This window comes from Trichechus manatus, unplaced genomic scaffold (genome assembly GCF_000243295.1).
Source record: "Trichechus manatus latirostris isolate Lorelei unplaced genomic scaffold, TriManLat1.0 scaffold00016, whole genome shotgun sequence".
In the NCBI taxonomy this organism is placed as follows: Eukaryota; Metazoa; Chordata; class Mammalia; order Sirenia; family Trichechidae; genus Trichechus; species Trichechus manatus.
In genome coordinates, this window is record NW_004443952.1 from 10,011,666 (window position 1) to 10,038,737 (window position 27,072).

General features: G+C 38.7%; 1 protein-coding gene and 1 pseudogene across 6 annotated transcripts in view; one reads left to right on the plus strand and one right to left on the minus strand.

The window, feature by feature from the left end:
- Nucleotides 1–27,072, plus strand: part of ECPAS (Ecm29 proteasome adaptor and scaffold) — a 99,560-nt gene that overhangs the window by 784 nt on the left and 71,704 nt on the right. The window contains exons 1-7 of one of the 6 annotated variants that reach the window (XM_023727399.1): nucleotides 9,138–9,730; nucleotides 9,856–10,003; nucleotides 17,825–17,955; nucleotides 19,609–19,725; nucleotides 21,195–21,313; nucleotides 22,454–22,603; nucleotides 26,037–26,205. In XM_023727399.1, the coding sequence (XP_023583167.1) occupies nucleotides 19,612–19,725; nucleotides 21,195–21,313; nucleotides 22,454–22,603; nucleotides 26,037–26,205 (552 nt within the window). In that variant the 5' untranslated portion in view covers nucleotides 9,138–9,730; nucleotides 9,856–10,003; nucleotides 17,825–17,955; nucleotides 19,609–19,611. Of the gene's footprint in view, nucleotides 1–199; nucleotides 451–9,137; nucleotides 9,731–9,855; nucleotides 10,004–16,961; nucleotides 17,956–19,608; nucleotides 19,726–21,194; nucleotides 21,314–22,453; nucleotides 22,604–26,036; nucleotides 26,206–27,072 lie in introns of those variants that run through there. The other 5 variants (XM_004372168.2, XM_023727400.1, XM_023727398.1 and 2 more) reach the window with 5 other exon arrangements.
- LOC111819712 (40S ribosomal protein S12 pseudogene) lies at nucleotides 9,831–16,870 on the minus strand (annotated as a pseudogene).

Consider the following 27,072-nt stretch of genomic DNA (forward strand, 5'->3'; position numbering starts at 1 on the left):
GGCGCGCTGCCGCCCGTGGGGCGCCGGGCCGAGCGTGCAGCGGCCGTGGCTTGCTGGGGGCTGGGACGTGGGGCCTGGCAGGCGGGCGGGACGCCGCCGCTGGCGTTTGTAGGCCTCAGGTTTGCACCGTCACGTTGCGAAATTGAAACTGGAGCCCCGGGCGGAGCCACCTCTGCCCACGATCCGCCCCATCCCGGGGTGGATGGGGGCGCTGGAGCCCAGCCCCCTGCCCAAGGCGCCTGGGCTGGCGAACGGGCCGGAGCCCCGGGGTGGCGAGCAGTGTCAGCCCGTTCCGTCCGACCCCGCTGTGGCCACTGGTCTCGACTCTTGGGCCAGCTCTAGAAATGGAGCTTTCGGGAAGCGGGTGAAGATGTCTTCATGTGACACCTAGAAATCAGCCGAAAGGTCAAGAATAGGCGGTGACCCTCAGGTGGAGGGAGGACGAAGAGGGTAATGGCGTTAACCGGAGGAGAAACCACGGGGTGACAGCGTTTTCAGAAAGGAGAGTCAATGTACACCCGACCATAAACGTCGCAGTTTTCCAAGGGACGGCGATCCACGTTCGGGGAGAGCGGTGGTCACCCTGAATCCCCAGGACGCTCTGCCAGCCGCCTGGGTTCGCCTCGATGCTTTCTGGGAAGTGTAGTCCCAAGGCGTCGCAGGCCCACGCCGGGGTTGTAAAATTTTTTCATAGAACATGTAAAATAATTTCTCATGGCGTTTGCAGTGGTTAGTTGAAATGCTTTAGGTTACTTAAACCCCGCCCCTTTCCCACAGTGCTAGCTTTCAGTTTATGACAAAAGCAAGAAAGGGGATGATGTGGGTTTTAAATGAAATCAATCATGGATCAGATGTCATGAGGCTTTGTGAAGTTTATGTTGTTACAGCTTCTTCTGAATTTCCATATGAAAATAGTTACAAGCATCATTTACGTTTCTTTAGTGTTTGGCAGTTTAAAGCTACTTTTAGATATATGATCTCATTTTTGCTCTCATAACAACCTTGTGAGGCAGGTAGGTAGGAATTATCCTTGTTTTAAAGATGGAACAGGCTTTGAGAGACCAGGTTTATTGCTGCTTTGACACAGAACTGGTAGAGCAGGAGTAATGGTTGCTCTTTTTGAGGCTGAAACATTTGGTGTGATCCTGGGCAGGATGAAGCCATGGAGAGTCTGAATAGACAAGGTCTCATGGTATGGTTACAAATAGACATGGGTTAATAGCCACGGAGTTGATTGCTTCTCTGATAGTTCCAAGTGGCCTGACAGTGGCCAAGCACTACCAGCCCTTCTGGGGAGCTCAGTCCCCTGATTTTTTAAATTGGCATACTGTATGATATCCAAGTACCTGTTGTAGCACTAATCATGTTAACATCTATGAGTTGCCAGTGGGAATGGGGAGCAACACTAGAGGAAGAATTGAATCTCATTCTAAAGTGGCTGAGGTATTTGTGTATATGCTGTGTGCTCCTGTACATCAAAGTACCAGTTAAAGTGCTAGTAGTACTTCTGGTTCAGGTATTTACTGGCTTTAGCAGTTACTGGAAACAAATAATTCCCATCCTTGCTTTTCCATGGTGTTGTTGGGTCAAATTGTCAACCTCAGCTATCTGTTGACTGCTTTCTATATTTCTTCAGGAAAGATTAAATACTTGGCAATTGGTACCTTAGAATAACTTACCTTAAAATCACATACATATATTTATTGGCTAAGAAGTTTCAGCTAAACCACTTTTAGTTTCAGAATGGCTGTAATAAAAGGGGAGATGGCTGGTAAAAGGTTCTTTTGAAAATTCCACAAAAAAAAAAAAAAAAAAAACCTGAAATGGTTTTCTCTATTACTTCTGACTAGTAAAAACCCAAACCAAACCCATTGCTGTCGAGTCGATTCCGACTCATAGCGACCCTATAGGACAGAGTAGAACTGCCCCGTAGAGTTTCCAAGGAGCATCTGGTAGATTTGAACTGCCAACCTTTTGGTTAGCTACTGTAGCACTTAACCACTACGCCACCAGGATTTCCTTCTGAGTAGTAGGTGGTGATAAAAGCAAACCACTAGCTGTCACTGTTGTTTTTTTCCCCTAACATTTTATGAAGATTCTCAGGCATTCAGAAAAGTTGAAAGTGAACACATATATCCACCAGCTAAATTCTACTGTTGATATTTTATTACACTTGTTTCGTTATATATCCATCTTTTTTGGGTGCATTTCAAAGTAAATTATACCCAGCAGTACCAAGAAAAAAAAAAATTCAAACGTACTGTCATCTAGTGGAATTCTGACTCATAGCGGTCTAGTAGGCCAGAGTAGAACTGCCCCTTAGGGTTTCCAAGGCTGTAAAACTTTATGGAAGCAAACTGCCACTTCTTTCTCCCTCAGAGCAGCTGGTGGGTTGGAACCACTCGTTTAGCAGTCATATGCTTTAACTACTGTGACACCAGGGCGCATCAGTATACTTCCCCCTAAATATTTCAGCAGTAATATTGTTTAGGAGCCCTGATGGTGCAGTTGTTAAGAGTTGGGCTGCTAACTGAAAGGTTGGCGGTTCAAATGCTCCCGGCAACTCCGCAGGAGAAAGATCTGGTGATCTGCTCCCGTAAAGATCACAGCCTAGGAAACTCTATGGGGCAGTACTACTTTGTCACATGGGGAGTTGAAATTCACTTGAGGGCACCCAACAACAGCAACAATATTGTTTAGGAACTCTGGTGACGTAGTGGTTAGGAGCTTGGCTGTTAACCAAAAAGGTCGGCAGTTTAAATCTACCAGCTGCTCCTTGGAAACCCTATGGGGGCAGTTCTACTGTGTCCTTATAGGGTCACTATGAGTTGGAATAGATTTGATGGCAACTTTTTTTTTTTTTAATATTGTTTAAGTATTTTGTATATATTTTCCTTTTTTTTCCTTAGAATAATCCTGAAGTGTAGGTAAGATTATTATTCTTGTTTTATGGGGGTGGGAAGCACGCTTCTTAGGTTCCCAAGGTCCTGCAGCAAGTAAGTGGTGGAGTTGGAAATGGATCCTAGGTGTTCCAGACTCTAGCATGCTCTCATCACTAACCTTTAGGCTGTATTTTCTCTGTATGATACTCAGTGTTCATGCTGATGAAAAGTTCAAATCAGATGCATTGTTAAAATTCTCAACTAGATGTTACTTTAATCCAACTATTTCGCTGCTATTTATCGGTGCTATAGGATGCAAAAGAAACACCAAAGCCCTTATCTATGAAGAATTATAATACTATTGGGGAATAGGAGGATATATAAGCGTCAAAATGTATGATTATATGATACAGATAATGCTAAAGTAATATCCTCTGTGATTTCTGTGTCTGTTATTTAGAGATATGTAGCTGGTAGCACTGCCTTTCCATAGATTTCAGATCAACACTTTTTACCTTTGCAGTTAAAGTAATGCACATGTCATATCAATTTAAATTAAAGCCACATCCGCTTTCGATTATGTCTGCCACCACACTTTGCAGGAGCTCCTGAGAAGCAGAATTGACTGTTTCTCTTTTGTTTATCACTCCGCCATGCCCCCTCCTTTTTTAAATAGTATCATTGAGCTTGAAAGTTGCCAGAAGGTATGCAGGATAATCTTGGGTTGAGTTTTGTTAGAATTTGTTTTCCATTCACAAATCTCATGTAATCTTCAGGTTGAGTCAGGTGATTATAATGGAATAATAGTAATGCTGATGTTTAAGGGCTTACCATGTGTTCTAGTTGCTTTGACCATGTTAACTGACTGAATCCTCACAACAACCGTGTGAGTTTGGTACTATTAATGTCTCAGTGGTGGAGCTACCCTCATTATACAGTTAAGGCTTAAACTCAGATTCTAAAGTTTATGTTAATGTTGCTCTACCAACTGTGTTACCCTCTCTGAAAGATGAAATACAAATTTTAACAAAGTCAAGGTGGTTTTTTTTTTTTTTTTCTTTTCTTTTCATGCTTTGCTAATGTCTAGAAGGAATCTCCTCTCCTGTGGTATATATTAAGCATGGCGATATTCTGTTGTGTGTTGAACAGAACATATTAGATTTTTGGTTAAGATACCAAAGTAGAGAGTTATTAGCTTTGACTGTTAAAGGCAGTTCTGAAATTTGGTTTATAAATTACTTAAGGTCAGAGTCTGTAGTTTTCTTTCCTTGTATTTATTTAAGCTGATAAAACTCTGGAATGAAATGAAATTCAGCGCGAGGCATTTGGGCTAGTTTTTCTTTTAATATTATTCTCTGCTACTTCATGGAAAAATTGACATTGTAGTTATATTTCAGCAGTGGATAGAGAGATTTCTGACAGAGGGAAAGAAGCATTTGTGACTTTTCACCTGGTCAGCTGTTTAGTGGTTTCATATTCTGGGCTTTGTAATTATAAGGCATCCTTAGAATCTGATCTTCGTTGGAATAAAGACAGCTTATGAAGGAGCAACAGCCTGTAATCTTAAAGCACATACTATTCAATTTGACCATTTGACATAGTCATGGGAAACTTCTGTTGCAAAAATTGGCCAGATAATCAACATGGCAAAATGTCTTTGGAGAGAGCCTCTGCCAGTGCCAGAAATCCTGGTTGCTCTTTTAAAGGATCAGTTGTGGGAAACTGTGTGTAGCTGTGTAGCCGAATGTGATTCTGTGGGGATAATGAAATAGTCCTAAAGAGATGGCAGCTTTAATGACAGGCACACATGCTGCAGAGCTAATCTTTGTAGAAAAGCTACATAATAAGCCAAGCTCGTATTATTTAAGTTATGATAACTGGATTAAAAAAAAGTAAACTCGTTGCAGTTGAGTGGTGACCCCATGTGTGTCAGAGTAGAACTGCTCCATAGGGTTTTCTTGGCTGTAATCTTTATGGAAACAGATTGCCAGCCTTTCTTCCGTGGTGCTGCTGGTTGGGTCAGAACTGCCAACCCTTAGATTAGCAGCCAGTTGCAAACCGCTTGTGCCACAAATGGAAAACTAAAGTGGTAGTTCTATTTTTTATTGACTTCCATTCTAATTTTGTACTTCCTTCCTTTCTGTTTTGAATTATGCTTTCAGTAAACTGTAATATTTAATAAAGACCAGTGTTGATAATCCTTGGCAGTGGGGCATTTGACCTTGTTCGGAAGATGTTAAAATTGTAGAGACTGCCAATGAGCTCAGATGGTTTGAGCCTAGTTGCTGATCTCTGGTTTCAGGCTGGCCAGTCTCTGCCTGAATGGTTGCCATCTTATATGGCTTGTTTTACTCATACATTTTCTAGTTCAATAAGCAGACTCTTAAAATTGAGTGAATATGTGGCCTGTTCTCAAAGGGTTTATTATTCAGTAGAGTGACAGATTTGTATACAAATGAAAATATATGAAACAGGATGGTGGTGTGAACAGTTAATGACCTTGGCTGTTAACCAAAAGGTTGGAGGTTCACGTCCACCCAGAGGTGCTTCAGAAGAAAGCCCTGGTGATCTGCTCCCCAAAAATCAGCCATTGAAAACCCTGGGGAGCACAGTTCTATTCTGATACACATGAGGTCGCCATCAGTCGGAATTGACTCAATGGCCACTGGTTGCTGGTTTAATATAAAGCATGATATGGAAAATGCTTAATAGAAACAAGTTCGTTGGAAACCTCAAGGAATGAGAACAGGCTAAGGGAATAAGAGCTTGAGCTAAGACATGGTGGTAGAAAAATATGCATTTACAGAAAAAGTTGAGTAGATCTGATATGATGGGGATGGGGGTTGTATGGCCGCATGGAATACTGGGAAAGGAGCGTTAAAGTTTGAGACTTGGCCCTTTCTGCCTTTTATATTTTGAAATCCTGGGCAGATTATTTTACCTTTCTGAGTCTCAGTTTCTTTCTCATAAAATTGGCATAGTAAACACCCATAGTGTTATTAGGATTAATGTATGTGAAAATGCACAACATAAACAATTAAGCTCTGTATAAATTATTATTCTTTTGGTGGAAGGGGCAGTGAGAGGTGAAGCTGGGAGGGTGGATTGGGATCGTTTGTGTAGAAATGCCAACACAACTAGTTTGGACTTTGTTCTGTAGACAGTAGAGAACCATCAGAGGTTTTTAAGCAAAGAAGTAACATGAGCAGATCTGTTTTATAAGGATAACAGGTGGCTGTGGTATAATGTTGATTGGAAGGATCCAGAGACCAGAGCAGCAAGACTAATTGGGAGGGTATCACAGTGGCCAAGTAAAAGAACTTGGGATATGAATTGGGGTAGTGGAAGTAGATTTGGGAAGGAAGTAATATGATCTAGAATCTCTAAGATAGGCAGACATTATTGGTCAACTAGATAAGGGTTAGAAAGGAAGGTGTTATGGATGATCCCAAGAATCTAACTAGAGAGACTGTGGGGGTGGTGGTGGTAGAGGAGAGTTAGCCTCTAGACAGATTTAAGAAGATAGAAATGGAAAAAAGAGGGAATAAATTATTTGTTGAATGAGTGAGTTGGATTATTGAGACACCATGTTGAATTGTTCGTGTTTTCTGTGTAGCAGCTAAAACATCTTGCAGTGGAGTCAGAGCTGGTTTTGAATTCTAGCTTTGCCACTTTTTAGTTAATGTGTCCTTGAACAAGGGTCATGGTTTTCTCACCTGTAAAATGGAATAATAACAAAACCTATCTTACAGGGTCGTTATGGGTATGGAAAGAGAGAAAGCACGTGGCATAGTGATTGACACATGAATTGCAAGTGTGTGGGACCTTTGATTCTGAAGTTTGAGAGAGTGTGGGAGTGATGGTGGAATCATGGGAGTAGACAGATTGTTCAGAGGATAGCCATGTAGGGGTCACACATATCTAGGGGTGAGAAGACAAATAAGAGCCAGGGATGGGGATGAGTAGTTCTCAGAGAGGTCAAAGTTTACCAGGGTTGTAACTTTTAACCCATTTACCTTGTCAGTTAGAATTTTGCAAGACCAATGACTTATTCATTGCAAATACCTTTTTTTGACAACATTAATGGCGACTATACATGTGAACTTCACCAGATGGAATACACAGGAATCAAATTAACTACATCTGTGGAAAGAGACAATGAGAAGCTCAATATCATCAGCCAGAGCAAGGCCAGGGGCCAACTGCAGAACAGACCATTAATTGCTCATATGCAAGTTCAAGTTGAAGCTGAAGAAAATTACATCCAGGAGAGCTGAAGTACTACCTTGAGTATATCCCACCTGAATTTAGAGACCATCTGAAGAGTAGATTTGACGCATTGTACACTATGACCGAAGATCAGGCGAGTTGTGGAATGACATCATACATGAAGAGAGCAAGAGGTCATTAAAAATACAGGAAAGAAAGAAAAAACCAAAATGGACGCCAGAAGAGAGTCTGAAAGTTGCTCTTGAATGTCTAGTAGTAAAGCGAGAAGAAGAAATGATGAAGTAAAAGAACTGAACAGAAGATTTCAAAGGGCAGCTTGAGAAGAGAAAATTAAAGTATTATAATGAAATATACAAAAACCTGGAGGTAGAAAACCAAAAGGGAAGACCACACTTTGCATTTCTCAAACTGGAAGAACTGAGGAAAAAATCCAAGCCTCAAGTTGCAATATTGAAAAATTCTATGGGCAAAATATTGAAAGACGCAGAAAGCATCAAAAGCAGCTGGAGGGTGTACACAGAGTCACTATACCAAAAAGAGTTGGTCGACGTTCAACCATTTCAGGAGATAGCATATGATCAAGAACAGATGGTATTGAAAGAAATCCAAGCTTCACTGAAGGCATTGGTGAAAAGCAAGGCTCCAGGAATTGACGGACTACCAATTGAGATGTTTTAACAAATTGATGCAATGCTGGAAGTGCTCACTTGTCTATGCCACGAAATTTGGAAGACAGCTGCCTGGCCAACTGACTGGAAGAGATCCATACTTGTGCCTATTCCAAAGAAAGGAGATGCAACAGAATGTGGAAATTATTGAACAGTATCATTAGTAATCACATGCAAGTAATTTTGAAGATAATTAAAAAACGGTTGCAGCAGTGTATCAGCAGGGAACCTCCAGAAATTCAAGCCAGATTCAGAAGAGGACGTGGAACGAGAGATATCGTTGCTGATGTCAGATGGATCTTGACTGAAAGCAGAGAATACCAGAAAGATGTTTACCTGTATTTTGTTGACTATGCAAAAGGCATTTGACTGTGTGGATCATAACAAAGTATGGATAACACTGTGAAGAATGGGAACTCCAGAACATTTAATTGTGCTCATGAAGAACCTGTACATAGACCAAGAGGCAGTTGTTCGAACAGAACAAGGGGGTACTGTGTGGTTTAAAATCAAGGAAGTTGTACGGCAGGGTTGTATTCTTTTACTGTACTTATTCAATCTCTATGTTGAACTAATAATCAGAGAAGGTAGACTGTGAGGAACAGACATCAGGACTGGAGGAAGATTCATTAACAACCTGTGATATGCAGATGACATAACCTTGCTTACATAAAGTGAAGAGGACTTGAAGCATGTACTGATGAAGATCAAAGACTGCAGCCTTCAGGATGGATTACACCTCAACGTAAAGAAAGTAAAAATCCTCATAACTCAACTACTAAGTGTCATCAGATAAATGGAGAAAATATTGAAGTTGTCAAGGACTTCATTTTCCTTGACTCCACAGTAACGCCCATGGAAGCAGCAGTCAAAAAATCAAATAACGTATAGCATTGGGCAAATCTGCTGCAAAAGATCTCTTTAAAGTGTTAAAAAGCAAAGATGTCACTTTGAGGACTAAGGTGCCCCTGACCCAGGCCAGGGTGTTTTCACTTGCCTTATATGCATGTGAAAGCTGGACAATGAAATAGGAGGACCAAAGAAGAACTGATGCCTTTGAATTGTAGTGTTGGCAAAGAATGTACCATAGACTGCTGGAAGAACGAACAAATCTGTCTTGGAAATGATACAGCCAGAATGCTTCTTAGAAGGGAGTATGGCAAGACTTCATCTTATGTACTTTGGACATGTTATCAGGAGGGACCAGGCCCTGGAGAAGGGTGTCATGCTTGGTAAAGTAGAGAATCAGTGAAAAAGAGGAAGACTGTCAAGGAGATGGATTGACAAAGTGGCTGCAAGAGTGACCTCAAACATAGCAATGATTGTGATAGTGCAGGACTGGGCAGTGTTGTGTTCTGTTATACAGAGGATCGTTACGAGTCGGAACTGACTCCACGGCACCTAACAACAACAGCAGCTTTCTCAGTTGTAGTGTGCTGATAACACCTACCCACTCACTAACACTCTTATAAAGTTACGTATAATTCAGACATTTCCTCCGATTTTCATGTTAGGTTTTATGTTTTCTTATACACATGATAAAATATGTTATATTGGTATTGGAGATTTTTTTTAGTGTTCAGTGATAATTACCAGTGTATTATTTAGAAGCTTTAGTGTGTTACTTCTACCCAATAAATTCTATTTATGGAAATATTTCTTACTCTTTCCTCAATTTGGTAACCACTATAATTTGTGTCCCTTACTCTGAGTTTGCAAAGCAGGACATCCAATTAGAAGATTTTAGCACAGAAATGAGAAGTACTTATTTTTTTCTTTAAAATGGTAGCTATATAAGTATAAATCTTTTAATTGTCCTTTTTTTTTCTGGGTGTTTTAAATAATAGATTCTTTATACAATTGCATATGTACGAGTGGATGAACATACCATGGTGATCCAGAGGATATTTGTCAAGACTGGATAAACCATGTATCACATTGATTGTAGAGGTTAGTAGATTTGGTTTCTTAGGATATGTGCATTTTTTTGAAGTAACATTTAAAAATGCATAGGTTATCAGGTAGCAATTTCCTACCAAGACTTTCATGAGTTTTTTTTTTTTTTTCTTCTCTAGTTATCCAGAGTCGGGAAGTTCATGATAGTTTGTATATGCCTGACACCTCTATTCTTTGTGATGATAAATATAAATTAAAAAAAATTAATGAGAGAAGAGAAAAAGATAAAAATTGAAGATGTTTCTTAGTGTGCACAAGGAAAAGACAGTGAGTGTTAGTTTACGAATAGCATTGTCTGTCGCACCACAAAAACTAATTTTACATGTTACAGAAATGTTTTTGTGAAACTGGTTCTTTATTTGTGAAAAGAGTATATAGAGAACATATAGAGGCATAGTCATGCTAATTGAATGTTCCTAATTCTGCCATTTTGACATGTGCTGTGTGTAGGGTTGCTATGAGTTGGAATCGACTTGATGGCATTGGGTTTAATTTTTTTTTTTGGTGATGGAAAATCACTTAATTGTACTTCGTTCTGAGGCAAAATGGGAGCATGATGTCAGTTTCACTCTTGGATGATGTTAGATGGTTCTCTGAAACTCTGGAAGTTCAGCTTGGAATTCTCTGATACTATATCCAGTGAGTACCTAGGATTTTGTAGTATCAATCCAAAGGTACATTTTATTGCTATCTTCTAATTTAGCTCCTCCCCCCATAGCATTTCTACTGTGTATATTGCTGCTGATAGTGTATGATATCTTAATTCATTTAGGTGGAAATTTGAGGGATTACATGAATGAAATTTTTTATAAACCACAGTGCAAATTTAGAATAAATTGTGAGTGATTTTTGCTATTTCACTTATCTTTATTCTTTAGGTGTGTACAGAAATGGAAAGTTGGGAGGTGGAAAGAATTGCCTAGAAGGAAAATGGGGACATTGTTTATTCTCTCCTAGATTATTTTGGCCTTAGAGCTTTTGGGCCTGTGAAAGATGTATTAATGTCGTTGTGATATCTTACCTTTTTAAAGGTAAGCAGATCAAACCACACATAGTGGGATTTAAATAGCGATAAAAAAGAACATTCTAGAGTTTACACAGCCACATAAGTATTGTCCTTCTAAGTAATTAGGTACTTTGGGTGGACCTTAACTATCATATGTTTAACTTTTATGCAGTCTGAACTCTTGCATAGTATGTATTATCTCCCCTAAACTGACTTTCATAAACTGAACTAATCCTTCTGCTTCCTAACACTGATTTCTAACTGGGTGTCAGCCAGCTTCAGTCTCTGGAGTAAAGGGCCTCCTTGGGAGGTGGGGGTGTTTGTAGGCCTCAGTGCCATCAGGAGTCTAGCACTTACTTAAAACTAGGGTATAAACCAGGGCTGCTGTTTATACCTGGCCCAGCCCTGCCACACTACCCCTGTGACTTCCCTCCCTTTGTGTGTGTGTGTGTGTTTGTAGGGGGAGTAGGGAGTGACATAGGGAAGGGTGGCCTTGCTGTAGGCTGTGCTGGGTTCGTAGAGGGCTTAAAGTGTGTGTAGGGTATGTGTAGAGGGTGTGTGTAGAGGGTGTATGTAGAGGGTGTGTGTGTGTGCGCGCGTGTGTGCTTAAAGTAGCGTGCATGCGTATGCAGGAACTTAGGACTTCTGAAACGGAAGGGGAAGAAAGACGCCTTTCCCCTTCCCTGCTCAAAGGGTCTACTGATGCACATCTTGATGCAGGGGTTTCTAGACTGGGGCATTGCCTGGGCTCTGAGGGGAAGACTGGTAGGCCAGGAGATTTGGAGGTGGCCTGTCTGATTGCCTTAGCTCTCAGAGGAGAGGGTACTAGCAGGGACTGCATCAGCAGGGACCTCTTGCTCAGGACCTCAGTGCCAGCAAAGGTTCTCATCTTTTGGCCTCTTGGGATGCCCTAGCTGGAGGGAGGCAACACCCACTAGAACCACAATTGGTTATCTTTTTCCCCTCCCCACTCACAATACCTGTGTTTACTGCTCTTCTGACATTCTCCTTTTAGGCCCATTTGTATTCAATGTGTTCCTTAATAAAAGGTGTGTATTTAAAGACAGTCCAAGAGTAGATACCAAATTTCTAGACATTAGTTCCTAGAGAAGCATCCTGCTGGCCTCTGTTGGATTTTGCCAGGTGTTAGAGTGGCATTTAGTGAATTGAAATGGTATTTAGGAATTAGTAGATGAAATGGAATTTAATTACCAGCTAGTACCTGGTTAGATTTATAATTCTGAAAGAGACATAATGGATTATCACAGGATTCATCTACCGGAAAATGTTTTTGAGTATTACTCAGGTAGGGCTTCTTTATCCTTTGTAGTTTAGCCTCAGACTCCTAATTGCAGAGATTATCAAAGTCCAGAGGTGCTCATCCCCCCCTTCCAGTTTTTGTGAATTTCCTGTAATTTAGTTCCTTACATTTTTCTTAGCTTCTGGAATCCCATTTCTGAAGTGCTGCTTTGGTTCCACTCATGTCAGCCTAGAAACGAAACCCACTTATTTCACTGATTTCTGCAAAAACAGAACAAAACAAAAACCTATCTTCTCGAGTATTTCAGGAGTTAATTTTTGAAGAAGCGGCGAGGCATGGGAAAGTCCTTGCCATAGAGTACTTGGTTTTCTGCTGTTTCTCTCTTTTTTTTTTTTCCTCTCCCTCTTCTCACTGCCTTAGCTGTCACACCCCTCCGAGGTCCTGAACAAGAGATTCTGCTAAACAATCCAGCCTTTTGGAATCTCTCTCTCTCCCTTTTTTTAAAACCCCCCAAACACTTGTCATGTTGTTAAAAAAAACAAAACAAGACACTGTTTTCCAAGAGATTCTGTTATTAGGTGTTATAAATTGCCACCAATGCCCTCCTTTTCCTTGCTATGGATGTTAGATGTGGAAACTCCTATATAGCTTGTCTAATGCACGAGGAATTTGTATTTCATTCATTCAGCAGGTAATTGAGTAACTACTCTGCAAGACACTGAGTTAAGTGCTGGGGTACCTGAGAGTATATGGCTTCTCAACTTGAGGAGCTCTAGACGTGGATGGAGACGAATGAGTAGGCAGCTGGGTGGAGTCAGATTCACATCACACCTCAAGGGAGAGTTACAAAGAAGGTCTGTTGGAGTCTGTAGGGCCAGGATCCCATTGGGGGTGGGTAGGGGAAGGGGCTCTGTAGAGCATATGGTATTTGAGCTAGACCTTGAGTGGGTGGATTTGGATGTGTGGAGATGATTGGGAGAGGTTAGGAGAGTATTCTGGGTTGAGGGACTTGCTTGACCAAAAGATTTGGGCCAGGAGAACTTACTGTACATTTAAGAAGCTGTTGTGATTTGGATGGCTGTTGGAGAGTGATGAATTATGTGATTAAGGCGGTCCCTTGGGTCTAGATTGGTTCACTCTTAGGAAGGATTCCTGCTCTGTTATTTTCTTTCCACATACAACTACCGTATACATATGATGTAAACCTGGGCAGTGTTCTTATCTCTTTCATTTTTACTCTTTATGCCTATGACCACCAAGCCCTAGCACATAGTAGTATTTAATAAATACTTGAATGAGTGTTTGAGTGATCTAGATGGGGAGTGAATGCTTCACAGTGAAAATAGGAGGGTGCTGGGCTTTGAAGGAGGAAGAGAATTTGGATGAGGTGGTAGGGTGAATTGCATTTGACACCTTAGACATTAGCTTCTTATTCACAGTAGTGAGCTTTATCTAGTGTTGTTTTCTGGCCTTTGAGTTTGTACATTTTTCCGTTTTGTCATAAATACTGCCTAAATGAGACTAACTCTTATGAACCTTTGGGTAGTCTCTCAAACAGGGCTCCCTGTGTAAGATATAGTATGTATAGTATAAGTGCCCTATAGAAAATAAGGATCATTTTTGTAGACAGTTGCATGGTGTAGGCAAGGACCCTAAGACTAAAGGTCAGAAGACTATTACAGTTCTTGCTCTGCTGCTAATTACCTCTGTGCTCTTAGAGGAGTCCTTAATTGCTGTGCTTTTTATGTTAAACCATCTTTCAGCCTTCTCCAGTTCTCTAATTCTAATACAAATCTTTTCTTTATGCAGGTTTCAAAATTTTTTTTTTCTTGCCTTGAGTGATAGTTACATGGGTGTTTATAATAATATATTAAACCGTACATTTATGTTTTGTTCATTTTTCTATGTTTTACTTCACAATGAAAAAGGAAAAAAAAAACAAAAAAAAAAACAAACTCACAAGAAACCAGGTTTCCTATATTCCTCCTACATGCAAAAAAAAAAAAGAATTCTAGATGGATCAAAGACTTAAATGCAGAAAGCAAAATCATAAGAGTACCAGAAGAAAACATAGATAAATATATGTGTTAGAGTCCTCAAGACCATCTACCCCCAAGTTCGATGATTCACTAGGAGGACTCATAGGACTTAGTATGTAGTCATACTCATGGTTAGGATTTTAAGATTTATTACAACGAAAGAGTACCAAGCAAAATCTGAGAAGGAAAAGGCATGTGGGGGTGAAGTCTCACAGAAGCTAGGGGCAGACTTCCAAGAGTTTTTGCAGTGGAGTCACACAGAACACACTTCATTCCACCAGCAGTGAGTTGTGACAGCATGGGTGAAATGTTGTCTACCAGGGAAGCTCATTAAAGCCTCAGTGCCCAGGGTGTTTACTGGGGGCTGTTCACATGAACACCCTCCACGTAGCACATACTAAAACTCCAGATTCCCAGAAGGAAAGCAGGTGTTCAGCATAAACCATGTTGTTTGTACAAACAGTTTAGGCACAGTGAACCTTCCTTACTAGTTCTGGGGATGGTGGGAACCCACCTAAAATCCAAATTCCCAGACACTAGTCAAGCACCAGCTTTGCAAGCAGGCCTTTGTAAGGATAGTGGTCTCAGGCCTGCTATGTTAACTCCTTTCTGCACAACATACGGTTTTTTTATAATCTTCTAATGAAAAAGGCATTTCTAAGCATATCTAGAAACTCAGAAGCCATAAAAGGGAAGAACGGTAAATTTAACTATATTAAAAAACTTAGATAAGGAAAAGAAAAAAATGCTATAGAATCAGAAGGCAAACTATGAAAAAGTATTTGCAATGTGAAAGAGAAGGGGGAAATTTTTTCCTAATGTACAACAGCTTTTATAAATCAGCAGCTCAAAAGAATAATGGGTGTTTACTGAAGATAATATGAAAACGCCCACTAGATATTTGAAAAGATAGTTTAGTTCAATAATAAAACTGATATAAAGTAAAAACAATAGGTTTTTTCCCCCCACCTATTCTATTCAGCTAAAATTGATTACTCAGTGTAGGTGAGGGTATAGGGAACTTACATACACTGCTGGTGGTGTGTAAATTAGTACAACCTTTTTGAAGGACAATTTTCTAAAATCTGTTAAACTTTATGACAGTCCATTTGACTCAGCAGTTCTGTTTCCAAGGTTTTAGGTTACAGAAGCGCATACAAGCATATATGGATAAGGATGTTCTTTGAAACATTGTTTGTACTATAACAAAACTGGTAATAACCAAATAGAGGGTTAGTTAAATAAATTACCATTCTTCCATAGACTAGTTTACCATGTAGCCCTTATCAGTTAGACCTTTATGTGCTGCTATGGAAAAATATTTGAGATACACATACCCCAACGTTTTTTTTGGTCGGGGGGAGAGCCAAGTTTTTTATTTGTTTATTTCTTGCATTTGAAATATTCTTCAATGGCATCATTGGCCTGAGATTTCTTTGCCATAGTCCTTCACAACCACACAACTGTTTTATGGGGTTCCCCTCCGTAATTTTGCAGCATCCTTCCCACTCCCCTGGTTTCTTGTTGTCATCAGCCTTAGTCAGGTTGATGTGTTCATCACAAAGGGTTTCTACCAACACAGTTGCACAGTTGGATGCAGGCACGCAGAGACTGGCATGGTGCTTGTCTAAGGCTTTGGCAGCTTCGCCAAATCCCTGTGCTAGGCAGTGCTGGATGCGAGCGGTCTTCAGCACCTCTTGTAAAGCCGCATTAGTGTCTTTTATCCCTCCAGCAGCAGTGCCTTCCTGGGCCCTGGTGGCGGGTTTAGGGTTGAGCCGAGTGTTGAACACACCGGGGCCTTTGAATCTGCACAGATCAGCAGTGGCAGAGAAGGAGCCCAAATTTTTAAAAATGTAGTTCATTTGGTATTAAAACCAGACCTGATTGGATATGAGGCTCTTTATAATTTTTGTTTATTCCGCTTAGTGTGAGTATTCATATGCTTTCTTGTATTTTATTATGGATATTGCCCTAGACCCCATGGGTGGTTGGGGTTATTTGAAATATGCAGCACATACGCTGTGTTATCTCAGTCTTTTCTTTGTTTTTCATGACCTTGGCAGTCTTGAGGAGTACTGGCCAGGTATCCTGTAGAATGTCCCCCGATCTGAGTTTTTTCTGTTGTTTTACTCATTATTATTCTGGGGTTATGGGTTTTGGGGATGAATACTACAGAGGTGAAATGCCTTTGTCACATTCTATTAAGAGGTACATGATATACACACGACATTATCAATGATATTAACCGTCATCACTTGGTTAAGATAGTATTTCTTAGGGTTCTCCACTGTAAAGTTAATATCATTTCCTTTCCCTACATTATTTTTTGGAAGCAAGTCACTAAGTCTAGCCTACCCTCAAGGTTGGTAGGGTAAGAATTAAGCTCCATTTCTTGTAGGATTGAATATCTATGTGTATTATTTAGAATTCTTCTATAAGAAAGAGTTGTCTCTTCTCCCCAATTCATTATTCAGTCATTTATATCCGTGTGGATTTATATTTATTTATTTTATGTTTTGGGTCATAAGCCAATACTATGTTGTATATTTTGTTGTTCACATTTGGCCATTAAGGGCTCTTTCAGCTTGGTTCCTGTGTCCCTTTGACATGCCCAGTGCCCCACTTCCTTTCTGGTATTAGAGGATGCTTCAGGCTCATCTTGTATTTTCCATGCACTAACCCTGGAATCATCCATTTTTCCAAGGACTTCTGCTTCCTTTTATTGAAGAACGGTATTTAAAAACCAAGATCTGGGTGCTGGGTTTGGTCGTTGCTTTTAGGATATCGTTCCTTCTAGGCCCTCTCAGTGAACAGAGCTAGCCTCTGTCTCTCTCTGTATATGTGTGTGTGTGTGTGTGTGTGTGTGTGTGTGTGTGTGTGTGTGTGTGTGTGTGTATACATATATGTATATACATGCACATGCACACGAACTACTTCCTTTAAAAATCATTATGGAAAATTTCAAGCATATATAAAAGTACAGATTCACAGTATCTGTCATTCAGCATGAACAATTATTAATTAGTGGTCAATATTGGTTTCATTTATATGACCCCACCCACTGTATTTCCCCCATTATTGCACCTAAAGTATTAACAATAATTAATATCAAATATCCAGTCAGTTGCATTGGTTGATGTATTGCTTAAGCCTATAGATTCCCTCATTACCTCTGCCTTTCCCCCTCTTTTCCCCTCTTGCAATCTTGTAGTATATTTGAAGAAACAGAGTTGCTTATTTTATAGTTAATCACAGTTTGGTTTTGCTGAGAACTCCTCATGGTGTTGTTTAACATGTTTCTATCACAGTGGTTTTTCTTGGTGGAAACTTGTGCCTCACTTTCTTGTTAGGTAACCCCAACGTAGTAATGGGCAGTGATTCTGTCTTGGGAGAAATTTCATGAGTAAGATGATTTTACCAAAAATGTAATTGTCCTTGACTTCTGATTAAAGTTCTTCTGCCTTGCTCTGCTAGTTACGTCTAGAAGTCACCTTCAAAAGTTTTGTATCCTTTCTAGTATTCAAGTCACTTAGAAAAACTGTATAACTTCGTATGTAGGAGAGAATTTTGTTATTCTTGACATGACCGGGACAGTTGTAAGACATTAGAATTAGCTAGTGTTTGATAGCTGTGTCAGAATCATCTGCATACAGGGCCAGCTGTGGTTAAATCTCTGATGAAAGGATCTGCGATCCAGAAATATAGGGTTAAGCTATAAAAATTACCGGTCGTGGTTATGTTTGATTTGCTAGGTTCGCTTTTTTTTCTTTTTTGTATTGTAGATCAGCTTGAACGGGTCTTTTTACGACTTGGCCATGCTGAAACAGATGAACAGTTACAAAATATTATATCTAAATTCCTTCCTCCTGTTTTGCTCAAACTGTCTAGCACCCAAGAAGGTGTACGCAAAAAGGTAAGTATGTTGGGCTAGTTGGGGGAATTGTGAATAAATGAATATATATTATGAAGTGATTTTTCTGTTCTCATTGTTGAAATCTAGGTTTATGATCCTTATTATGACCTTTCTAAATGGAGAGTAAGTCTTAGGACCAGCTTTCATGGTTTGCTTAAGTAGCTTTTGTATGCTTAGCACAGCTGCATTTAGTACCAACTATACACTTGGCATCAGTGCCAGATATAAATAAGATAATTATTCTGTAATGTATGGAGACTTGATCTTCATACATTCCAGAATAATTATGGCTTTCTGGATGTCTGCCCTGAGAGGGATTCTGCATCCTGATTTGAGTTCATTGGGGAAACAGTATCTTTATGAATGTCTGTTATGTGTGCAGGAAGGAATGGGATATTCTTGTCCCATATTTGACTGTACCATGTACTGGCTCAGTATCCTTGAACAGATCACTTCACTTTCCTGAGCCTCTGCCTCCTCATTTGTAAAGTGAGAGTGACAGTACCACCTCACTGGTTGTTGTAAGGATCAGATGAGATAAGGAATGCAAAATGCTATGTATAAGTGTCTAGCACATAGAAATAGCTTGATAAATGTCAGCTGTTATTATCATTATTCATTTAACAAACATTGATTATAGGTTTGTTTTCATTTTTACACTTATTTCACCTATTTCATTGCTACTGCTCTAGATTCCTCTAAACTTTTGCTGTCACTTTCCCTGGACATCCCTACAGCTCTCTTTCACGCCTGCTCTGAGGCTAGATAGAGCACACATTTCAGAAGTGATGGGGAATAGTGTAGGCCTGGCCCTCCAGTGTAGGTGAGGCTAAAAATCTAAAGCCTCTGATGAGACTTTCTAAATCTTATTTTCTAATGCTCAGTTTCTAATTTCTCTTAGCAGATAATCTGATCTGTTATAGTAAGATTGAGGCTCTTAGACATAAGCCTCTGTACTTTCCTTTCTGTTCATGGGAATTGTCAACATGTCACCTTCTATTTTGGCTCTTTTTTCCCACATGAAAGAGAGGAAGGTTGTTATTTCTTTCTTAAAATTCTTTAGTTGTATCAGTGGATCTTCAGAATAAAGTAAAAATTTCTCAGCATTGTCCCTGAATCCTTTTATAATCTGTATGCTGCTTTTATTACTCCGTGCTTCAGTCAGATGCAATATGCCATTCTTTTAGACCTCTGTATCTTCTTACAGCAGATTCTCTGCTTGAAATTTACTTGGTTTTCAGGACTTAGTGTTCCTTTTACTTCCTCCATCCATGAAGTCCTTGATCTGACAGTTACTTTCTCCTCTTGAAACCCGTACTATCTTGTCCATTTCTCTTCTTGTGATATTCATGGTGTGTTGTAATCATTTGTTCACAGGTCTTCCTCTTGGAGACTATGCCTCAGTCTAGACATGTCTTGGATCTCAGCTTTGATTAAATGAAGGACATTGTAAAACTAGATTCACTAGTAAAATCCTGGTACAGGGATTCTTAGAATAGCATTTTGAACAAGACTGTGATATTGTATACTTTCTGGAATGTCAAACTTACATCCTTTAAAAGAACCAAGTAGCCACTATTCACTAAAATAATATTTGGGAAATGAATTTAAGATATGGTTGATAACTTCAGTTCATACCTCTCTGTATTTTAGGTAATGGAACTGTTGGTCCATCTGAATAAGCGTATAAAGAGCCGCCCAAAAATACAACTCCCAGTAGAGACACTATTGGTTCAGTACCAGGATCCTGCTGCAGTTTCCTTTGTCACAGTGAGTGTTATCTTGAAATATTTTCTGCTTTAAAGTAAGTTTTCTTTCATGATGTTTATTAGAACTTATCAGTATATTGGCAAGCTTAGAATTTTACTTTAGAATACTTCTAAATGAACATGTTTTCTCTTTAAATGACACACTTTTTCTACTGAATACCAATCCAAAGGAAATAACCACCTTTAAAGGAAATGGTAGGAATAGGGTAACGAATGACTGTTTGCATTGGCAAAAGGGATGTTAGTGAAATGACCTGTCAGGTATGTTGTATAAAAGAATGATTTGCTTCTTAGTAAAAGATTATATGAGAGCAGTCTGAATAGAGAGAAGAGGGTTATATAGAATGGGCATGAATAAAAGATAATGAAGAAGAAACGAGGTACAATGGCAAGAACAGGTATGAAGATTTGAATTAAAAACATATTCTTAGTCTCTGATGTGTGTATTCAAAAGATATCCTTTGTAAAAGTGGAGTAAACTGAGGCTAGTAAGAAACATTCCTGTTAAGGATTTTGGATCATGTTGCTGTTTTCATGAAAATTAAATGTAAAAAATGTTGATGCTGTATGATGACAAGTGATGTTCTTTTCCTGACCCTTGGGGTTCCTACCATTGAGGCAGAATCTGTTGAGTCTTACCTAACATCTGGAGTCACAAACCTTTGGAACCACCTGCTGGTCCAGACATCTATCTGTGCTTGCGGGGACATACAGCTCTATTATAGATGTTCCTTGCTTTAAGCAGATAGAAACATTGTGTGCCTGTAAAACTTTGCCTAATAAAATGTATTTAAAAGAATAATCTTATAAAACTTATTCTAAAATGAAGAATCCTTTATAAAAGCAAATCATATCTTTATCTTATGTGTAAATCTGGATATGCGTTTATGGGTTTGCTTAAAATGCAGCATTCCCATGAATTATAGTGATACAAACACTTCCACAGCACTCACTTCCCTTCTCTTCCCTTCACTTCCCAATGCCATCATCCATTGACATGTGTTCTTGGAGTTGAGGAATACAGAATGTTGTGGTATACTAAGGTTGTTTTAGTAACTGACCAGTTGGGAAATGGCAGCCTAGGGTTTAACAAGCCAGTGTCCTCCTAGCTTGTAAGGATTAGTGCAGCTTTGGGAGATCTGATGCTAATGCATCATGTGTAGATTTAGATAGGTTAAATGATTACTTTCTTCTTCTCAATGATAAGTGATTGCATATATGAGTGCTTTAGATTAGGTCTTGCTTCCTCATAGGAAGCCCATCTTAAAGCAAGCATTTTGAATAAGTGGGACTAGAATTCTTCCTGCAATGTGTAGTAGCTGCTCAGGTAATCAACACGTAGAGAGAAGATGATTCATGTTTGTGAGTTCTTTGTTACAGCCATAACTCCTTAAGTTATAAACCATATGTTTTCATTGAAATTGTAGAGTATTTCTCTCACACTCACTTGCTTTTTTCTTATTGCGTTAGAATTTTACTATAATTTATGTTAAGATGGGCTATCCTCGCCTACCAGTAGAGAAACAATGTGAACTCGCCCCTACGCTTCTTACTGCCATGGAAGGGAAGCCTCAGCCACAGCAGGATAGGTATGATTTCCTCAATTATTTCCTTACGTGCAGGAGTCAGCAATCGCCTTTCAAGAATAGTTCCGCACGTTTGGTTTCCCTTGGTCAAATGTGAAGGCTTGAGCCCTTTTAGCTGACAAATAATTGCACCTTCTGTTGTCCCTCAAAGTTACTGTTTTGTTAATACTACTATAAAATTTCTTGATGTGAACACAATTGAAAATGTGCAGAACTAATCCAAAGGTAGTATATTTTTGGAAGTTATTTTGAAGCAGCTAATTTTATGTGATTGCAAAAATTAGAATTACAAAAGGCCTTTCATGAAAACGTTTCTGTCTTGGAGGATATAAAATTTCAGAGCAGTTTAGAAAACAGAGCACTTGTTTGTATTAATAATATGGACTAGAGAGGTGAAGAGGTTTAGATGGTAGCACATCCTTTGTTTCTTGGTTTAGCCAAAAGTTCTGCATTTCATTTCTTTAGTGATGAGAATCATAATGATGAGTATAGAAATCATGGAAGAAAGATAGAGATAAATAATATTTTTAGTTCATTTTTCAGAGTATATTGTTTTTTAAAAGAAGGATAATACAGATGTTTACAGGTAAAATTAATAAACATTGCAAGCACTGTTTGAAATTGTTTTGATGTATTGTAAGAGTATCAAAAAGTATAGTGAAAGGAGTTACTGAAGCTGTGTTACTTAAATTTACACAGTAGAAGTTTCAGTATTGTACTCAATATTGACATTGATTTTTAATTTCTTTAGATTTCGAATAACTTCAGTTTAATTAAATGTATAGGAAAGAAACGTTTAACTGGGAGGGCATATTATAAATTGAACTTTACCTAAGATTGAATATAGAACCTCTTATGGTAACTTGAGATATTAATATTGAGCCCATATTAGGTGTGTTTTTTTTTCCAGGTGTTTTTAGAGGTGAGCCAGATTGGCTGAATGCTTATCCATCAATATACTGCACTTTGAATAAGAAAGAAATCTAGACCAGTCCGTAGATTAGGGCTTTGTACATTAAAGTTATTGAAAATGGATGGCTCTTACTAAACTGCCAGTTTTTGTTGTATGATTTTTCTTTGTTATTTGCATGTATAAAATCTTATTTTTTTAAGTAGTTGCAATAAATGTAATTGTTTTTTCAGCTTAATGCATCTTTTAATACCAACCCTTTTTCACATGAAATACCCTGTTGAATCATCAAAATCAGCTTCTCCATTTAATCTTGCTGAGAAACCAAAGACTGTGCAGCTGCTTTTGGACTTCATGCTAGATGTCCTTCTGATGCCTTATGGGTAAGTTAAAAGACAAAGCTAGCCAACCTTGTTCTCAATTGCTCTTACTTTGTGATGCTAGGAAACCCTGGTAGCATAGTGGTTAAGAGCTATAGCTGCTAACCAAAAGTTTGGCAGTTTGAATCCACCAGGTGCTCCTTGGAAACTCTGTGGCAGTTCTACTCTGTCCTGTAGGGTCACTATGAGTTGGAATCGACTCAATGACAACGGAGGTTTTTTTTTTTTTTTTTTTTTTTCCCTCAGATATTTTACATAGACAATATGTCCTGTGCAAATAGGTAGTTTTTTTTTTTTTTTTTTTTTGGGTGGTGGTAAGTACTGTTTTAGGTGATTCAGCTCTCACTTGTAAGTAGGTGAGTCTCAGATCTTTAGCTGTAGCGCTGACCTCTTCTAAACTCTGCACCACTGCTTATTGGTGGCAGAGTTGCTGCTGTGATTTCAGTCGACCCATCTCAGCTGAAATCTGTCTTTCCCCATGAAAATAATTCCCCTTCTTTAGTTGCTACCAGTGCTATGATGATTCTTCTACCTAACTAGGCGTACAAGTGTAAATTGTCTCCAGCTTTTCCGTGTTGCCACAACATCTGATTAATTACTGAGCTCTTGTTTCTCCTTTTTTGATGTGTCTTAGAGCCATTCCTACTGCTGCCATCTAGTTTTGTCTTTTTTCAGCTCATCACCATTTTTTTCTTAGTGGCTACTTTTCAAATCCTTGCTGTAGAGTTTTTTTTTTTTTTTAAATTTACTGTGGTAGAATATATATAAGGGGCCCTGGTGGCACAATGGTTAAGTGCTTGGCTGCTAACTGAAAGGTTGGCGGTTTGAATCCACCGGCAGCTCCAAAGGAGAAAACACCTGGTGATCTGCTCCCATATAGGTTATAGGCTAGGAAACCCATGGGGGCAGTTTTGCTGTCATAGAGTCCCTATGAGTTGGAATCAACTTGACAGCACACAACAGCAACAAAATATATATAACAAAAAAATTGCCATTTTAACCATTCTTAAGTTTGCAATTCAGTGACATTAATTATATTCACTATGTTGTGCAACCATCACCACTGTCATTCCAAAAGTTTTTGGTCACGCTAAATGGAAACTCAGAGCTGCTTAAGCAGTTACTTCCCATTCCCCCTCTCCTCTCAGCCCCAGGTAACCATTAATAACATTTTGTCTCCATGCCTTTGCCTATTCTATAGATATTTCATGCAAGTGGGATTACATAATATTTTTCCTTTTGTATCTGACTTATTTCACTTACAATGTTTTTAAGGATAGTCTGTGTCATAGATGTATCAGAGCTTCATTTCTCTCTGTGACTAAATAATATTCCATTGTATATATATGTATTTTGTTGATCAGTTCATCTGTTGATGGACACTTGGATTGTTTCCACCCGTTGGGTATTGTGAATACTTCAGTGAACATTGATGTACCAGAGTTTTCTTTTTTTAAAACATAGGTCTTACCAGGATATACCTTAAAATCTGTAGACTATCATTTTCAGCCTTAACATGTATTTCATGCACTCTTATGGATCTTTGCCTTATTTTTGGTTGTTGTTGTGCTTTAAGTGAAAGTTTACAATTCAAGTTAGTCTCTCATACAAAAATTTATACATTGTTACATGACCCTAGTTGCTCTCCCTATACTGTGACAGGCCTTTTTTATTTTAAGAGAATGCAGTTCTTTTTGCTTAGAATGCATAAAAAAGAGAAAGAAAAGAACAAACAAACAAACAAAAAACACTTGGAAAAAGCCCCCCAAACTGGTTTAGATGTTACCTAGGTGTGCCTCTGATGTGAATTTCCTGCCCTAGGCTGACTTAATTGCATTATCTTCTGAATCTTCATAGCATTGAACATATACATATCTATGTTGCCCTTTGTGTTTTTATTGCATCATTGACATGTCTGTCTTCTCTAATAGATTGTGAACTCCTTATTGTTAAGAGCTGGTTTTTCTATCTTTGGTCTTTGGTATAGTGCCCAGGCTGTCCTCTGCCTCCAGCTTACTTATTTTCTAGGTTGTCCTGCTGCCAGATGAATTTTCCTAAAATGCTGCTTTCATCAGGTTTCTTCCCTGATCAAAAATGTAATATAATATACACTATAAGCTTGGCATGTGGGGCTCCTTATCATCTACCCCTCAATGCAGACATAGGAGAGTTCACGCTGTAGGATTTCTTGCCTCTCCAGTTTGCCCTCCTCCTCTCCCTCTAGTTGGTTGCTTTAATTCTGTGGCCCAGATATTCCATGTTCACGCCCACCACTTCTGCCATTTCTTGTCTTATTTCTCTGCAGTTTGTTATCTGATAAAATATGTCGTCAAATGTTGATATGTGTGTGTTATTATTGTCTCAGCTTGTTCCCGATGGCAGGGTCTCAGTCTTAAGTTCCTTATATTCCATTGCCTTGTGCTTAGCATGATGTTTTGCACAGTGTTAGATGTTCAGTAGGTATTGATTGATTGACGTAATGTCACCAGTCTTGCTATAACTTAGAAATAAATTAAAACCTCCTCTTATAGTTGTTAAATTAGAGGAGATCCAAAATTAGCAGATGATGATAGCTTTGGTAAGTAAACCTTGAAATCTAAATTTAATTTAGGAACATAATGTACTCAAGCCAGTGACTCTTCACATTTTTCTTACCAATGAGAACTTGCCTTGTTTACGTAAAAATTTGAATTGATTCCTTATGAGTATTGCGTTTTTTTTAATAGATGAATTTAGGAATTGAATGAATATGGCATATAAGTAATACGGAATAATTTACTTTGCCATCAGGCTTCAAGTGTTGTTTTTTTAAATTTTTACTATAAAGGTTATTTTATTTTAATATCCAATATGATAATGGAGCTAATCAGCATAGAATTTTAGAGTTTGAAGGGTTTTGAATGAAAATTTATATAAAATTTTCATTTTGTAGATGAGAAATACTAGTTTAATTGGATCAAAATGAAATTTACCAGAATTCTTATTTCTAATCTACAGGAGCTAAAAATGAAGTAGGATAATAAATAAATAGGTATAAAGGGCTTTGAACATAAAATGGGGAAGGCTCATACTTACCTTGTTTAGCATTCCCACTTTGTGCCCCCTCCCCTTTTCCCCCATTTTTAGGACTTTGTGCAACAAAGCTTTCTCTCTGTTTGTCAATTGAAAACTCAAAATGCAATGGGTCCCTAGTGGCTTACAGAACAATAGTTCATAGACTGGGAGTAAATAGTGTACATTCATTGTTGATATTAATTTGCTAAAGATATAGGTACCATTTTTAGATATCTTTAAAAATTTTATGATAAAATCTTACTTTCAAGTGTTAATTTTTCTAGAAAAGTCCTATGGGAGGAAGTATCATATAATCGAATGTTTTACACATGCGTTTTATTCATGTGTTTTTGTAGAGGTTAAAATTTTATTTCCCTTCCAGATATGTGTTAAATGAATCCCAGAGTCGCCAAAACTCATCTTCGGCACAGGGTTCTTCTTCAAATAGTGGAGGAGGTTCTGGAATCCCACAGCCTCCTCCAGGAATGAGCTTTTATGCAGCGAAACGAGTTATTGGTGATAACCCCTGGACACCCGAACAGTTGGAACAGGTATCACACTAATGGCTTGCTCATAATGGAACTTAATCCCGTACACTTGTCCCTGTGAAATTCATGAAAGCATGCCTAACATGATGCTAGTATATTCAGACTCTAATAAATTACGTTTGAAAGGAGCAGTTGATGTCCTGTGTTCTCGTTATGACAGTTATTTATTAAAGCCCTAGGGAAAAGGAGGAGTGGGAAATGCTCTTTAGTTTGTCAGATATTGCTTACATAGTTCAGATATAAAACAACCTACTTATAAATGAGAATATTTAACTTCTTTCATTTTAGTTTTTAATTAATAGGTTTAATAATCGCTTAGCTCCTTTGGCGCAGTTAAAGTCCAATTTGTCTTATACTACTCAACTTTTTAGGGCTGTACATTTTGTCCAAAGTGAAGAACCCCTGTATTTCAGAAGTGGCAATGTGGGGAAAAGCATGACTCCCTTTTATATTTCTTCTTGGGAATTTAAAAATGGGCATTAAGAATTTTATTCTGGATTTAAACAGGACACAGATGCTCTCTGAGCAGCTTTTAAAAATGACTGGTGCTCTACCGAGAAGGTGCCTCACTGTGTCTGTGTCATCAGGCACCTCAGGGAAGAACAGATGAGATCAGTATGTAATTATTTTGGAATTCAAGCAACATGGGTTAGTCTCCAATCCTTCCTTTATCTCTCCGTGGCAGTCTAAATGATTTGATCCTTTTCTTTTTGGGAATGTAAGTGACCATTGATCAAAACACTTGTCCCAGGAGAGGGAAAAAGAGGCAAGGGGGCAGGGAATTCATGCCTGTCACAAATTTATACAGTGATTTGTTCAGTGAGAGTTATAATTGATTACATTTACTTCATGTTTTTCTGCTCATGAAAG